Source organism: Echeneis naucrates, chromosome 16 (assembly GCF_900963305.1).
Source record: "Echeneis naucrates chromosome 16, fEcheNa1.1, whole genome shotgun sequence".
In the NCBI taxonomy this organism is placed as follows: domain Eukaryota; kingdom Metazoa; phylum Chordata; class Actinopteri; order Carangiformes; family Echeneidae; genus Echeneis; species Echeneis naucrates.
Window position 1 is genome coordinate 12,951,920 of NC_042526.1, and position 14,042 is coordinate 12,965,961.

At 40.2% G+C, this 14,042-nt stretch overlaps 1 protein-coding gene across 2 annotated transcripts; it reads left to right on the top strand.

Annotated features, from left to right (window-relative positions):
* Positions 1–1,270: 1,270 nt before the first annotated feature.
* Positions 1,271–13,957, top strand: alpk3a (alpha-kinase 3a). Of its 2 annotated transcripts, XM_029523205.1 has the most exons (15): positions 1,271–1,293; positions 1,621–1,671; positions 1,773–1,918; positions 2,731–2,852; positions 3,367–3,484; positions 3,564–4,884; positions 7,330–9,679; positions 10,146–10,293; positions 10,850–10,977; positions 11,073–11,108; positions 11,198–11,472; positions 11,577–11,665; positions 11,755–11,972; positions 12,055–12,103; positions 12,233–13,957. In XM_029523205.1, the coding sequence occupies exons 3-15, from the start codon at positions 1,779–1,781 to the stop codon at positions 12,567–12,569; spliced, it is 5,331 nt and encodes a 1,776-aa protein (XP_029379065.1). In that variant the 5' UTR covers positions 1,271–1,293; positions 1,621–1,671; positions 1,773–1,778; the 3' UTR covers positions 12,570–13,957. The 2 variants fall into 2 exon arrangements, with proteins under 2 accessions (XP_029379065.1, XP_029379064.1); XM_029523204.1 differs by lacking the exon at positions 1,271–1,293 and having other exon boundaries at positions 1,394–1,671.
* Positions 13,958–14,042: the final 85 nt, after the last annotated feature.

The window sequence follows — 14,042 nt, forward strand, 5'->3', positions numbered from 1 at the left end:
TGAGTTTAAAGCGGCCCTGTTGATCCGATCGCACACAAAAACACCTCCAGTTATGTGTAACTCCACTGAACATAAAATCCGGCTGGATTTCATATTCAAATTCAAAATAATTGATAAAATGACCCCACATTTTAGGGTTTTAAATCTTTCACCATCTATTTCCACTCAGTAAGCTTTGTAGGACTTTTTATTGTTTTTATATATATTTGAGAAATAAAAAAGATTAATTCAAGAAAGCTAACTACAAAGCGCATAATCTTTGAACTGTATATTTACATCCATAAGACTGTGTACAAAACATTTCATGTATCCTTATAGATCAATTAATAAAGTATTGAGTACAGCATATGACATACATGTAAGTAGATAATTACGCATTCATGGTATTTTTGGCATCCTTTGAATATTGAAAAGACAAATATGGCTTGACTTATGACTTATTGATTGGATTGATTGGATCTGTGGATGTGTTTTAGGTTAGAGCGAAAAAAAATGATATTATTAAATCTTTATTTGATCAAGAAACACCAACATCTCAACATGGACAACATCCCAACAAGTCAGCATTTGTTTTACAACAGCAGGCCTCCAAAAAAGGAGTATTTCACAGAAATACAATTATAAAATAATAGTTTTCTACAATTGTAAACAATGGTATGTAAAACAAAGTTGTATAAAAGATTTATTTGATAGAATAAAACTAAATATCACTGTAAATCAAGGACTGTCGGAAACCATAAATAAACAAGTAAATAAGACTGATATAAAGCAACCCAAGTGACACATTCTAAAAATGTCCTCAGACCATTAAATCAAGGTGTCAGTTTCAAGTCTGTTTTTGCCTAATTTATATGAAATGTGAGTAGTTATTGGATCATTTTATTTTGACCATGTGTTGCAACATGTGTGAGGAAAACATAGGGTGAAAACCATTGGCAAACATCAGCTACGTCATGAATCATGTTTTTACAGACAAGTTTTGCTCGTCCACATCAGTTCCAGTTGAGACCTCCTTCCAACATGGATTTAAAACAGTATTTTACTGAGTATGACCACTGATACGTTTTAAGACTATGGTCTGGCTGAAGTTGTTACCTTTTACTCTAAATTCAGTATATTTTTTACGTGGCTTGATACCCCTAAAGTCCAGTTTCAGAATATCTGATGTGCTCTTGAGACTATTTGTAGGCCTACTATAAATAGGCCCCTGCTGGCAACACATGCATGACAGGCGGTTACTGAAGTTTTCTTCACAGACTCCAGCTCCAAAGCAACATTCACAACCAGTTAATGGTAAGTTGGATAACTTCTAAGTTTTAAGGTGATAAAAACACACCTAAATTATTTCTTTTAACATAAAAAGGTGAACAGCTTGTTTTGAGTTTGTTTGACCACTAACAGTCCTTCCACAACCTGATAGCTGATCTATTAATAACCTGCTCTATTGCAAATACTTTGCTTGGTCAGAGAAGACAAGCGAAGAGGCTTAACTTTGTGTGTGATTTTCTTTCAGCAAATATCTCACAGAGGATTTTCTATGGTGTTTTATTAATAATATTTATTATTAACCTCTGACAGGTTTTGTTACCACTCTAAAATCCTTTTTTTTCTTTTCCCCAGGAGATTTTACATGGATAACATCTTTTTATGTGAGCCTTTAACTTTGGCAAGGTGAGGACGTGCAAACGGAGCATTTTTATACTTTGGAGTGACAATTTTTTCTAGGACCTTTGTCTTTTTTTTTTTCTCTCTTTTTTTAAAAATTTCTTCAGAGGACAATGACTTCCAGAAGGCCAATGACACGCTCTTTTTCTGGCAATGGAAGGACGAGCAGCTTCAGTGAAGAGGAGGGCAGCTCTTCCAATGGCCGCTCAGAAAGCCGCAATCCTTACCTCTCCAATGTTAGGCCTGAAAACAGGTAGACAGATTCACATATAATCCATGAATATGCAGATCATGTAAATCATTCTTTTTCTATGACATACATTTATACTTTACACAAAACAAATTTTGTTGGTCTATAAACAGCATCTAGCTCACAGAGATGAAGTGAAGGGGTAAAGGATGTAAAGTATCAAACCTTTGATTTATATGTACAATGTTCAGCACATTTTGGGCCAAAACTCACATTTATCAAATAAATGAGTATCTTTCTGTTTCTACTCTACACACCATGAGAATAACAAGAAGTTCATTTTGGCAAAGAGGAGGGCAATTATTCAGTCATTTTATTTGGGTGGGTTCCATGTGCACAGATCATATTTAATCATTGACGTCCCTTCACTTGCCTCCCCTCTGAATAGCTCAAGGTATTCTCACTACAGGCCAACGAGGTAAACCATGTTTTAAAAACATTCCTACCAACTAACATCTTAACCAAAAAAAAAAAAAAAAAAAACAAGTTCACCCCAGGAATGAAACCTACACGTTTGAACTGTAATGTAAATGTCCGGTTTGTCCAGTGTTGCGTTCAGTTTTAGTGATGGACATCAGTTTCAGTGTTGGATTGACAGTTCTGTTTTGTTTGACCTCTCATGAGTCTCTGTGTCAGCACTTTCACATTTTATTCACTACCAGAAATTTCAATTAACAGCTTTTCCTGAGTAACTGGAATGTACTGTCCAAAGGTGGAGATGTTACTGAAATGACACTGAAGTAAACAGTAAACAAAACATGGCTATTATTTGAAAGGAAATTATTTACACTCTAATATTTGGCATTTCCTTCCAGGAGCACATTGTGCAGCGTCATGGCTCAGCTGACTGAGGACATACAGCCATCTTTTGAAACCACTTTGAAATCAAAGGCAGTGTCAGAAAACTGTAATGTGAAATTCACCTGTGTGGTGTCAGGTGGGCCTCCTGTATTTGATATGCCTTTGCTTATATTCTTCAATTATTCCAATATTCATATTGGAATAATTGAGTTTCGGATTATTTGCGGTGCAGGGTGATAAAAAGGAACACAACATGGGAAGTCAAAGGACATATTCTTATTCTTCCTCAATTCATCCTTAAACACAACAGACAATAACAATCCAAAAGCTGGTTTTTCAAGATGGGGGTTTTTACTATCAGGCAGATTGACTCAGTAGGGAGGGGCTCATCCAACAGTGGCAGCTGTTCCAGTGTGACACATCACAAACATGATGCAATAGCCTAAAACACATTCAATACCAAAACCTCTGTACTGTGTTTTCCTTACAATTGGATATATTATGATATAATGACTGATTTATAAAAGAACATTTAATACAAACCATCTCATGTTTGTAACAAGTATACATGAATTGTACTTTGTGGCACAAGGAATAAAATATTTCGAACCCAGATTCAACTCATTTCTATATTCCACATTTGTCTGCAGGATACCCAGCTCCTGAACTGAAATGGTATAAAGACGATATGGAAATTGATCGATACTGCGGACTGCCAAAATATGAAATACGCCGGAATGGGAAAACCCACACTCTCCATATATACAAGTATGCAAAACAACTTTTTTGCACCTTTGTTGCCTTGGTTACTGATGAAGTACCTTTAATATTATACTTCTGTTTTCAGCTGCACATTGGACGATGCGGCAATCTATCAGGTTTCAGCTAGCAATAGTAAAGGCATTGTCTCCTGCTCAGGAGTTTTGGAGGTTGGCACCATGAATGAATACAAGATCCACCAGCGGTTCTTTGCCAAGCTGAAGCAGAAAGCAGAGAAGAAGAAGAAAGACTTGGAAGAGCAGAATAAGAAGGACGACAAAGAAAGCATTAAGAAAGAGAAACCTCAGAGTAGCCCGGAACGTCCTCCAAGAAAACGGCCCATCCCACCACCAAAAGAGAAGGCAGTGGTCAAGGAGCTCGAGCCTGGGGAGCAACTCGTAGCTGCTGCAGAACCTAATGGAGTTGAGTCCAAAGTCATGGAAACAGATAACATCCAGACCAAAAACAGTGGCCCGGAGAAGGAGGCGCCTCCATCTGTGGAAACCTTGGCTCCAAAGAAAATAAAGATCTCAAATGGTGTTGATGCTGGGGTCAACGGCGGCTGTGGAAGCAGCAACAGCAGGGGCCATATGATGGCGAATGGAGGTGAAAACTGTTATGACGGAGGAATCAGTTTGGCACAGTTTTTGGCAGAGACTATCCAGACTCAGGCTGCTGAGGAGAAACAGAACTCATCTCGAGTGGAGCAGCCCATAGAGAATAACGTCTCCATTTTAAGTGACAGTAAAGCGACAGAGGGGAAACAAAACGACAGGGAGGAACAAGAAAAAGCTTTCGAAGAAGAATATGAGAGGGAGAAAAGGAGCAGAGAGGCCATAGAAAGAGAAAGGTCATCAGAGATGTTGCATACAACAGCCCACAGTAAACATCACAGTAAGGTTCATAAGGATCATGACCACCACAACATTCAGGCTTCCATTTCCTCAATGCTTCACACAGTCAAAGACTTCTTCTTTGGTAAGAGTAAGAAAGACTCTCATGATCACTTTGAACACAAGGACAGAGAGTTTGACCATGACTCAAGTCAGCCTTCTCAACCAGAAACACCGCCATCTCTTCGGCTGCAAAGGGAACTTAATTTAGATGTGAACGAGCTTCCCACAGAGGATGTATCAATGGAAACAGATAAACCAAAGGAGTCTTTAGAAAGTGTGGCTATGGAGCAGCAGTTGGTTTCAATGGAGGTGGATGAACATAAGCCTGAAAACAGTGTACCCCACATAGACCTGACACCCATTCATATCCTGTCACCTGACACCACAGATGAGGCCACAGGACAGAATGAGGCCGATGAGTCTGTCCATGAGTCCATGAGGGAGTCTGAGGGGACAAAGAGCAGCACTTCAGGTGAAGAAAGGCCATCATCTGGACTTCAAGTCCTCACCGAGGTATGTACAGTGGTGTTGCAGGTCAGTTGGCTTCTGTCTTGATAGTTACATGTAAACTATATGTGTATAACAAGATGACCTAGCTCAGCAGCCAAAAACCCATGTATGATATGCTGCTGTTGGTTTTAAATGTGGTAGATTAGAAATGGACCATAATTCACAGATTCATCTTTAGAGCTTATATTCACGTGACACAGTGAGACAGCTGCATACAATGCACGACCTAAAACATACAATATTATATCAGTGATAAAAATAAACAAACAAACAACAACAACAAAAAAAACATGTGATGGGTGAGGGTTGTTGTGTATCTAAATTGCACACTGCAAGATAGGATAGGAGGAGTTCTCAAATGTTTGGCTGAGCTTAGTGTGAGACTTGTGCGTCAGAGATAATGATGAAACCCGAATATCAGAAGTGGTTCTCATGTTACAAACAGGGCTCTGCATGTAGGAGGCCTGTGTGGCGTGGGTGAGCAGTAGTAGAGTGAGTCCTGTAGCACGTCTCAACATGAAAGGAGGCCTCAACACATTGGACACATTCGTCACTGTCCACCCATTCCTTAAAATAAACCTCTTCCTCATCTAAAGAAAGCACCTTTGTGTCCAGCTTGTTGACTTTCTAGTCGTGTGGAGGATTTTCATGCTGTGATACATGCACTGTACAGTAAACACAGACAGTATGACAGATGATAGTGATACTTAGTGACTTAGTATTTCTGCAGTATTTGAGATTTCACAGATTCCTGCCAATTTGAATGAATATGATACATAATTAAATGCATAAAAATGAAGTGTGTATATTTAAAAACCTAAGCTCAAAGTGGTAGATCCCCAGTTTTAGTCCTCAAAGGTTATTCAAATTTTCTCTGTTATTCATAAATATCTTATAGTTAATGTGATACTTTAACATCAATAATTATATTTTATTTAGTAAAATTTAACTGATATTTCAATATATTACCGCTGATAATTAATATGACTCCACAAGTTGTTAAGATCTATATATTCTGAATATGCTAATTGCTTTGTTCAGTGAATTGTACATTGTTCATTCACACCCATAATTACATGGCACACCATTACATCTGGAAATGGGAAGTGAAGTTACTTTTTCCAAACATTATCCACTATCCATTGTTCTTTGTAATTAAAGTGGAATTTTAACTGAACCTTTGTTATTCTTGCGGTATAACGTCAGAGTTAATGGATGACTGAGTGGAGGAAGTCAAATCATTCATCCGAACAATGTTTTTACCACGGGCCTGACTTATATTTACACACAAATGTACAGTGATAGCCAGAGCTCTGTTATTGGACTGGATCTGACAGCTGTTCCTACCACTGAAAGCAGCAACTTCGTTTTTTTTTTCCTTTTTCTTCTTCGCAGTGAATTCTGGCCAAACATGTTGTCACGAGGCTGCACGTGACCTTGTTGTGCTTCTGCTTTAATGTTAATGGTGTGAACCACAGACAGGGGCAGAGAGGGGAAAACCCAGTGTGACACTTCCATTTAAGTTCAAAGTGATGTGCCTACTTTCAATTCATAACTGACAGTTGTACAATTCAACATCAAAGTCCAATGAAAATATTTTATTGGGAGCAAATAATGCAAATGCACACAAAAGATTTATATGTTATGACCGGCTTTCCTGCTGAGAGATGGCTGAAGAAGCTGTGTAAACAGCACCCCGATGTCAACTGGGGAATTTCCTGCCACGTTTCAATATTAGTACGCCAGCAAAATCCAACTTGACTGGAGAGCCGTCATAAACATTAACATAAGCATTTGTATAAAATGTGGCACTGTGTTTGTTCTTCATATTGAAAAAATAAACAAAAAAAATATAAACCAAACAGTGTATATATGTTATTGGGCCCGTGCGTATGTAAACACTTAGTTTCATGCACGTGATGTGTGCTTAGGAAGGTCCTAAAATGAGCTGGTGGGTCATAAAACACAAGACTATACTGACCCTCTATAGCTGTTCCACATATTTTTAAAAGTATGAACCATCTACCATCTAGTTAATGAATGTCTAACAGTTTTTTAATAACAAACTGTTCTTCCTGTCTATTGGAGATTAACACAACATTGTAAATATTTATTTTGTGAAAAACAGTATCAGTATTTTTGACAGCCAATAATTGATTTATGGTTTTGCAGTATCACACAGTCAAAGATCACTGCAGAAACTTTAGAATAACATGCTCTTAAAAATAGTTTTTAACTCCTAAATGTGAGATGTATGTTTTACTTTTTTATTTTTTTTACTAACAAGTAAATCAAACTAGTGATTATATCTTACAGGGATTGGAGCTAAAACTAAGAGTGGAAAACATTGAGTTAATTGTGGAAATAAAACACTGCTACATGCAACGACAAGTTTTGAAATACTAATACTTTTCTCTCTTTCTTTTTTTTGTTGTTGTTTTCACTCAGATGAAAGACAAAGACTCTCTATTTGTCACAGTTTACGAAGAGGTTCCTGTAAACCACCAAGAACTAGATTCCCTGGTAGTTTCACCACAGCCAGCTAACCAGACTCCAGGAGATGACTCCTTGCCCAGGCAAGACATGTCTGTCTCACCACAGACCAAAACAATTTCTGACAGGGAAGGGCCATTGAGTACTGATAAGATGGCTGAAGAAGGTAAACCTGACACAGAGAAAGAGCTTTCACCCAGTAAGTTGTGTCAGGGGGAGAAAGCTGAAGTGAAATCCAGCAAACCACCATGCTCGGTTATAAACAGATCTGAAATGACTGATTTAGCAACATCTTCACTGGAAGAGAGAATAGAGCCATGCGAATCTATACCACCAGATCAGGTGCTTTCAGCTCTGTCTTCTGCAGCAGTAGACATTATAGAGGAAGACCGCGTAAAAGAAGAAGCTGAATGTTCTTCACTGGCTCAGGAAATGAATGTAGGATATCCGCCAAGTGCAACCCTAGTGAGTTTACAGAGCACTGACCTAAAAGTACAGCCTGAATGTCCTCCTCCTATAGCAGAAGAGAGTGCAAAAGTCCACATCTTCAGCTCAATACCAACCCCCAACTCAAGTCTGACAAGCAGTGAAGAGAAATGTGACTTAAAAGATGTACTAAATTCAGTTTCAGCGGAAGCTGCAAATGTTAGCTTGTATCACAATCTGAGCACACAGGAGCATACAATTTTAGAAGGTGAGAAGACAGAAGCCAGAAATGAGTATTCACAGTCTGATATTGAAACAGAGAAGAGTGTACAGGGGTTTGGGGAGCCAAAAATAGTGTCAGTAGCACAAAGTGAGGGGAGCAGTGGTAATGATGAAAACAATAAAACTCCACAACCAGATGGTGGAGAGACACAGCTGGGTTGGCCCTCAGAGGATATTCCCCAAATCCAAATAACCACTATTGAAGACACCCCAGATAAAACAGTGGTTCCAGATGCTAACCAAAATGAACATTTTGTAATCCCAAAAATTGAAATAGTTGGGCCTGAGCTCAAAGAGTGCACTGAACCACTTACTGTCCAGAATCCTAATGAACCGGAAACTGCTATTTTACAAAAACATGATGCAACTCATGTGCCAGAGACAATAATGCCAAACCAGAGCATGACTGATTTTCAAGCCTCATTACCCACAGAGGAAGGTATGCAGGCTGATTACAGTGTCTCCCAGTCACAGAAAGTAAAGGATGTTGCACAATTAGATGACAAGTCAGAAATTCTTGAGCCGCAGCCAAGCATGCAGACCAATGAGCAGTTCCCTCAGACAGGCTACGCTTCAATTCCTCTTATTAACGTTTCATGTACTGATGACAAGGAGAATTACGCATCTGTAAATGCCAATGTTTCTCATGCACTGCAGCCTATTGAAAGTCCAAGAGTGCCTTTGTTTGCAGTGCCACCAATCTCACTCACTTGTCATGAAAGTGATTCTGAAATGAAATGGCACACACACAGTGGGAGGCCAGAAACAGACACTTCAGTAATTATACAAAGGGGAACAGAGAATGACGTTATGACTGTGATCACAGGTAGAAAACACAACAAAGAAGATGTGTCAGAGAATATTCCCTCTTTGTTATATGAAGCTCCATTACCAAAGGTTGGAGACAACGCGCCATCAGTTAATAAAGCAGGAGAAGATAATGCTAATGTCCCAAAGATAAAACCTCTTAAAGAGGCCAAGATAGAGAATGAGGACCTCCAAAGAAATAGATGTTCTGTTGAACGTCTCAGCTGTAAACCCCCAGCACATCCGTCACTAAGTCCAGCCAGTCTTCGTAAATACATGGGCAAGGTGACCCCAGACTCAGACAGTGATGCTGTTGTACCCGTCCCTGTGATCACCGTGGGGGATCATCACAATGACAGGGCAGATGAAGATCTCAGCGGCGGCTCAACGCCTACATTGCCGCTCTCCTGTGAAAGCAGTCCCCGGATGAAACGCAGAGACAGTCTGTCACTCATACGCTCTGCCACACCAGAGGAGCTGGCTTCTGGAGCTAGACGTAAAATCTTCATCCCAAAAACTAAAGACGATGGAGACGGAGCAGCGCTTGGCATCCAGGACACTCAAGGCAAGAAGGAGACACCCTACATGTCACCCAGCCAGGCTCGCAGAGCAGCATTGTTACAAGCTTCCATGGGACAGCACACCCCACCAATGGAGAGGCGCTCGCCACTACTAGGCCGTAGAAAAACCACCTTGGAGGTGCCAAAAGTGGTGGAGGAGACTCCCAAAGAAGAGACAGCCACCACAAAAGAAGAGAAACCAGCGGAAAAGAGGCCAGATCCTCTGAAAGGTACTGTGCCAACAAACGGATTATCCACTTAAGCTTTTCAGTTGTGTGAACAAAAGGGAACTGGAACTTGTGAATGCTTTCCAATAAGAGCTGTATCAACTTGTTTGAGCTATGTTATTTTATTCATGCAATGACTTATTTGTCAAAACAATTAGTATGAACCAAAAGCACTCAAACCTAAGTTATAAAGTACAAACTGACACTTTAAGGTGTAATGTATTTTTTGCTTAGTTTCCACAAAGTACACCATAACATACTTGCACTCCTCACATATCTTTGGAAGTTTGTCAACACGATCATCTGATCAGTACACATGCTGTTGAGGAAGTGGAAACATTAGAACGTCTCCACTCCTGAGTGCAATATGCATGTTTACCTCTGGCCCCTTCTTGGGTAACATACCCCCTTTCTCCCTCTTTCTCCCCCTCTCTCTATATCTCTTTCATGCTCTCTCTCACACAACCAGCTCCACAGGTTATCCGTAAGATCAGGGGAGAGCCCTTCCCAGACGCCTCTGGACATCTGAAGCTCTGGTGCCAGTTCTTCAATGTGCTCAGCGACTCAACCATTAAGTGGTTCAGAGATGAGGAAGAAATACTGGAGGTGAAGAGAAGGTAAGTCCCCTTCCCGCCGCCCTCTTACCAGATGTAACACTGATCACCAGCATTATCACACACTGTTCAATGTTGTCTTAGTTGTTATTATTTTAATAATGTCACCTTTTTCACTGCTGTTATTCTGAGGACTTCCAGCCAACACGAGTGGTAAAACTGGGCAGTTTCCACATGTGAAACAATAGTGCTACAAGGATGAACAGGATATTTTGGGGTCTCAGAGTGCATCCCATGGCCTTCTGTCATTCTCATATTCTCACTGCAGAGACATCCAGCGCATGTGACTGTGAACCCCACAGCTGTGACACAGAGAGGTGAATCTCTGGCCAGACACAGAAAGTGTAACCTGACACGATATTTTTCTCATCTCCAGGGGGCATTAAAAGTCTATATATGTGCAATTGGTTGCTGTGTCAGCAAACTGCTGCTGCACAGCCTGATCATCTGTCTCACAGTGACACCCTGTGGACTGTAGAGTCTTTGAGGTACAAATCTGAATTAGCCAGTCAGCTTGACACACTCATAATTGCGGGCTTCTCTCCTTTTTCTCTTCAAGTGGAGGTGATGAAAGTCAGGTAGCGCTGGCTATTGTGCTTGCATCCAGCCAAGACTGTGGGGTGTATGGCTGCACCATCAAAAATGAATATGGGACTGACACCACCGACTTCCTGCTGAGCGCAGACAGTAAGATACACTACGCCTGTAGGAATCAAGTCTGAAATCTTACTAACAACATCAGCTATACTTTTTGTAATCTTTTTGCATTTTCTATTTTACAGTTCTCTCTGAGATACTACTGAGAGATGATTTGGAAGGTAAATTTCCCATTGGAATCATTTCATTTTTTTTTTAAATATATCCCTAATCCTGCTAAATGTAAATATCTATTTCTGTTTTTGTTTAGTTGGAGAGGAGATCGAGATGACTCCACTGCTGTTCACGAAGGGCCTGGCTGACTGTGGAAACTGGGGAAACAAGTATTTTGGCCGCATCATGACCGAGACAGCAAACATTGGGGAGGGCTGCGCTCACAAGGCCAGCAGAGTGAAGGTTATTTATGGCCTGGATCCTATCTTTGATTCTGGAAGCAACTGCGTCATCAAAGTTCAAAGCCCCATCGCCTACGGGACCAAAGAGGAGAGCAACCTTGCAGAGAGAAATCAAGAGCTTACTAAACAAGTGAGTAGGGGATTCATTTCCCAGACTCAATGACTCTGAATCAATTCCCGGCGACAATAATTACAGAACATGCTTCTGATTCAGTCATTTCTTTCTGTTGCTAGGAATGTAAAGTCCAAAACATGATTAGAGAATACTGCAAGATCTTTGCAGCTGAAGCAAGAGTTATTGAGAACTTTGGCCATTCACTAGAGTGAGTTCACCATTCATTTTACTCACACTATTAAAATGGAAAATGCTGCTTATGATCACCAAAGTATACTTTTATTGTGTTGCCTGCAGAGTGATTCCACAGTATCTGATGTACCGGCCTGCAAACTCTGTGCCATATGCTACAGTCGAGGCAGATCTTGCAGGTGTCTTCCGCAAGTATTGTACAATGGAGCCTAAAGGAAGGCTGATTACACGAACCACTTCAGAGGTGGAGCAAAAATGCAGCACGTTCCAGCACTGGATCCATCAGTGGACTCATGGAAATTTACTCGTCACTCAGCTGGAGGGTAAGCCACACATATAGCATGATTGTTAAAGGAGTGAGTCAGAATGAAAACATTCCTAATCCTCTTTGCCTTGTATTTGCAGGTGTTGAAGCCAAGCTTACTAATGTTCGAGTTGTGACCAAGTCTAAAGGGTTTGTATTTGATACATTCAAATGATTTCAATCATTGATATCAACATATTTGGTATAATGTTGGTAATATCAACATTTATGGTGTTTGTAATATGAATATTTAGAAAAACACTGCCTTCTGTATTTCAGATACCAAGGATTAACTGAGTGTGGTTCCCCGGAACTATTCGACCAGTTCCTCACACAGCATCAGTGTAACTATTTCTGTGGACTTCTTGGCCTGCGTCCCCTGGCCATGGATAACTTGCTGCAGCCTACCAAGATGAAGGGGTCCAGGAGCCCCCTCCTCAATCGCAAATTGGGCTCTAGCAGCCCACAACTGCAGCGGAAAGGACACAGCCCTCAGTTGTCCAGAAAGGCAAATTCTAGCCCTAAGGTGACAAGAAAAGTTCAGGAGCCAGAAAACAATAAATCAGACAGCAAACCCAAACCTGCAGAAATTGCCAATGATCTTGAAGTGCGGTAGGAAGAAGGTTTTCTTTTCTTTCAAGCCGCACTTTACTGATGTAAATGGTTAACTATCACCAGTTTCTTTCCAGTTAGCAAAGCCAGCAAGGAGATGAAGAGCAAGAATTATGAGAAAAGGCTTTTGATCTGACTTGTCGTAAAAAAATAACTTTGAATTTCTCAGCTGTTGTCAAATAAATGTGTGATGGTAGTCCAGCGAATGAGTTTGCCTCTAAATATGGTTGAAATGTTTATGAAAGGGTTTGGAGCAACGGGCGAAAGGGTTTTGACCTCAGAGCTCAGAGGCACCAGTGTGTCGGTGTTTTTACTGCTAAAGAATGAAAAACAACACCCACCTGACAAAACACCATTACATCACCTGAAACACCTATCTGAGTCTTATCGACTCAGTGAATGGACAAACAAATTGCCGCGCAGTGTAAATACATTGTATATGTATTTGCAGCGTCTGTTTTCTTTAACTGGGTGGGTGTCATGTCAACATGTTGGGGTATTGACTGGAAAATCTGCTGAGTATAAACACTACATGAGCACAGCCTCAGAGGTGATCGAGGAAAAGCATCCGTATTAAACACACATGTTCATCTATGATGTACAGAATGTGTAGCATTAAGTAAGTTATATGTTTATTTTGGACACGTTACTATTAGTATTAGAAGCACATATGCGGCATTTTATACAGCAAAGTTGTACTGATGCTGTGGAATAACAGCACCATTTTAGGTCAGAGATGTTTGTGTGCACTTTGTTTTTGGCATTACTTTTTAGTAGCTTTTGAATACTTTGTATCTGTTTATTACAGCTGCATTCTGTGCCTTTAATCTGTCCTGACACTGTCAAAGCAATGAGCAGCGAACTCCTTAACTACAGCATGCTTAGGCTCATTAACATGCAAACACATGAGCGTGCCCTCAGCAGCAAGGTAGGATGCTGAGTGAGGTCCACTCAGTTATTTGGACGTGTACTATGGTTTGTACGATGAAATAACCAGAATAAAAGACTCAGGACTTGCAGACGCCTTTTGATCACTTTGGGAAATCTGCAAACTTTTACGACAGCTGCTGATCACCTTTTGCCGAACAATTAAGTACAGCTGTAAGTTTTATTAAAGTACAGTTTATCAACAGAAACCAGACCACATTCAACAACGCAGAATTTGGGAGTAGAATAGGAATGAAAACAATTCCTTTTATCTCATGGATAAGCACAGTTATTCAGAGGAGGAGGCATTGCCTCTGAATGAAGTAGTCTGAAGAAAATAAAAAAAAATGTGTGCGGGAGTGTGTGAATGAACGAGTGACTGAGTAAATTTGTGTTTACAATGTGGACTGTCATTGGTATGTCACACTGTGCAAGATGTTGTTTCTTTTTTTAATAAATGTGTAAAACATTCATGACCAAGTATGACTCCCATTTTTGTTTACATTGCCCTTTGTTTTAATAAATGCTTTTATGTGTAATCATCAATAAC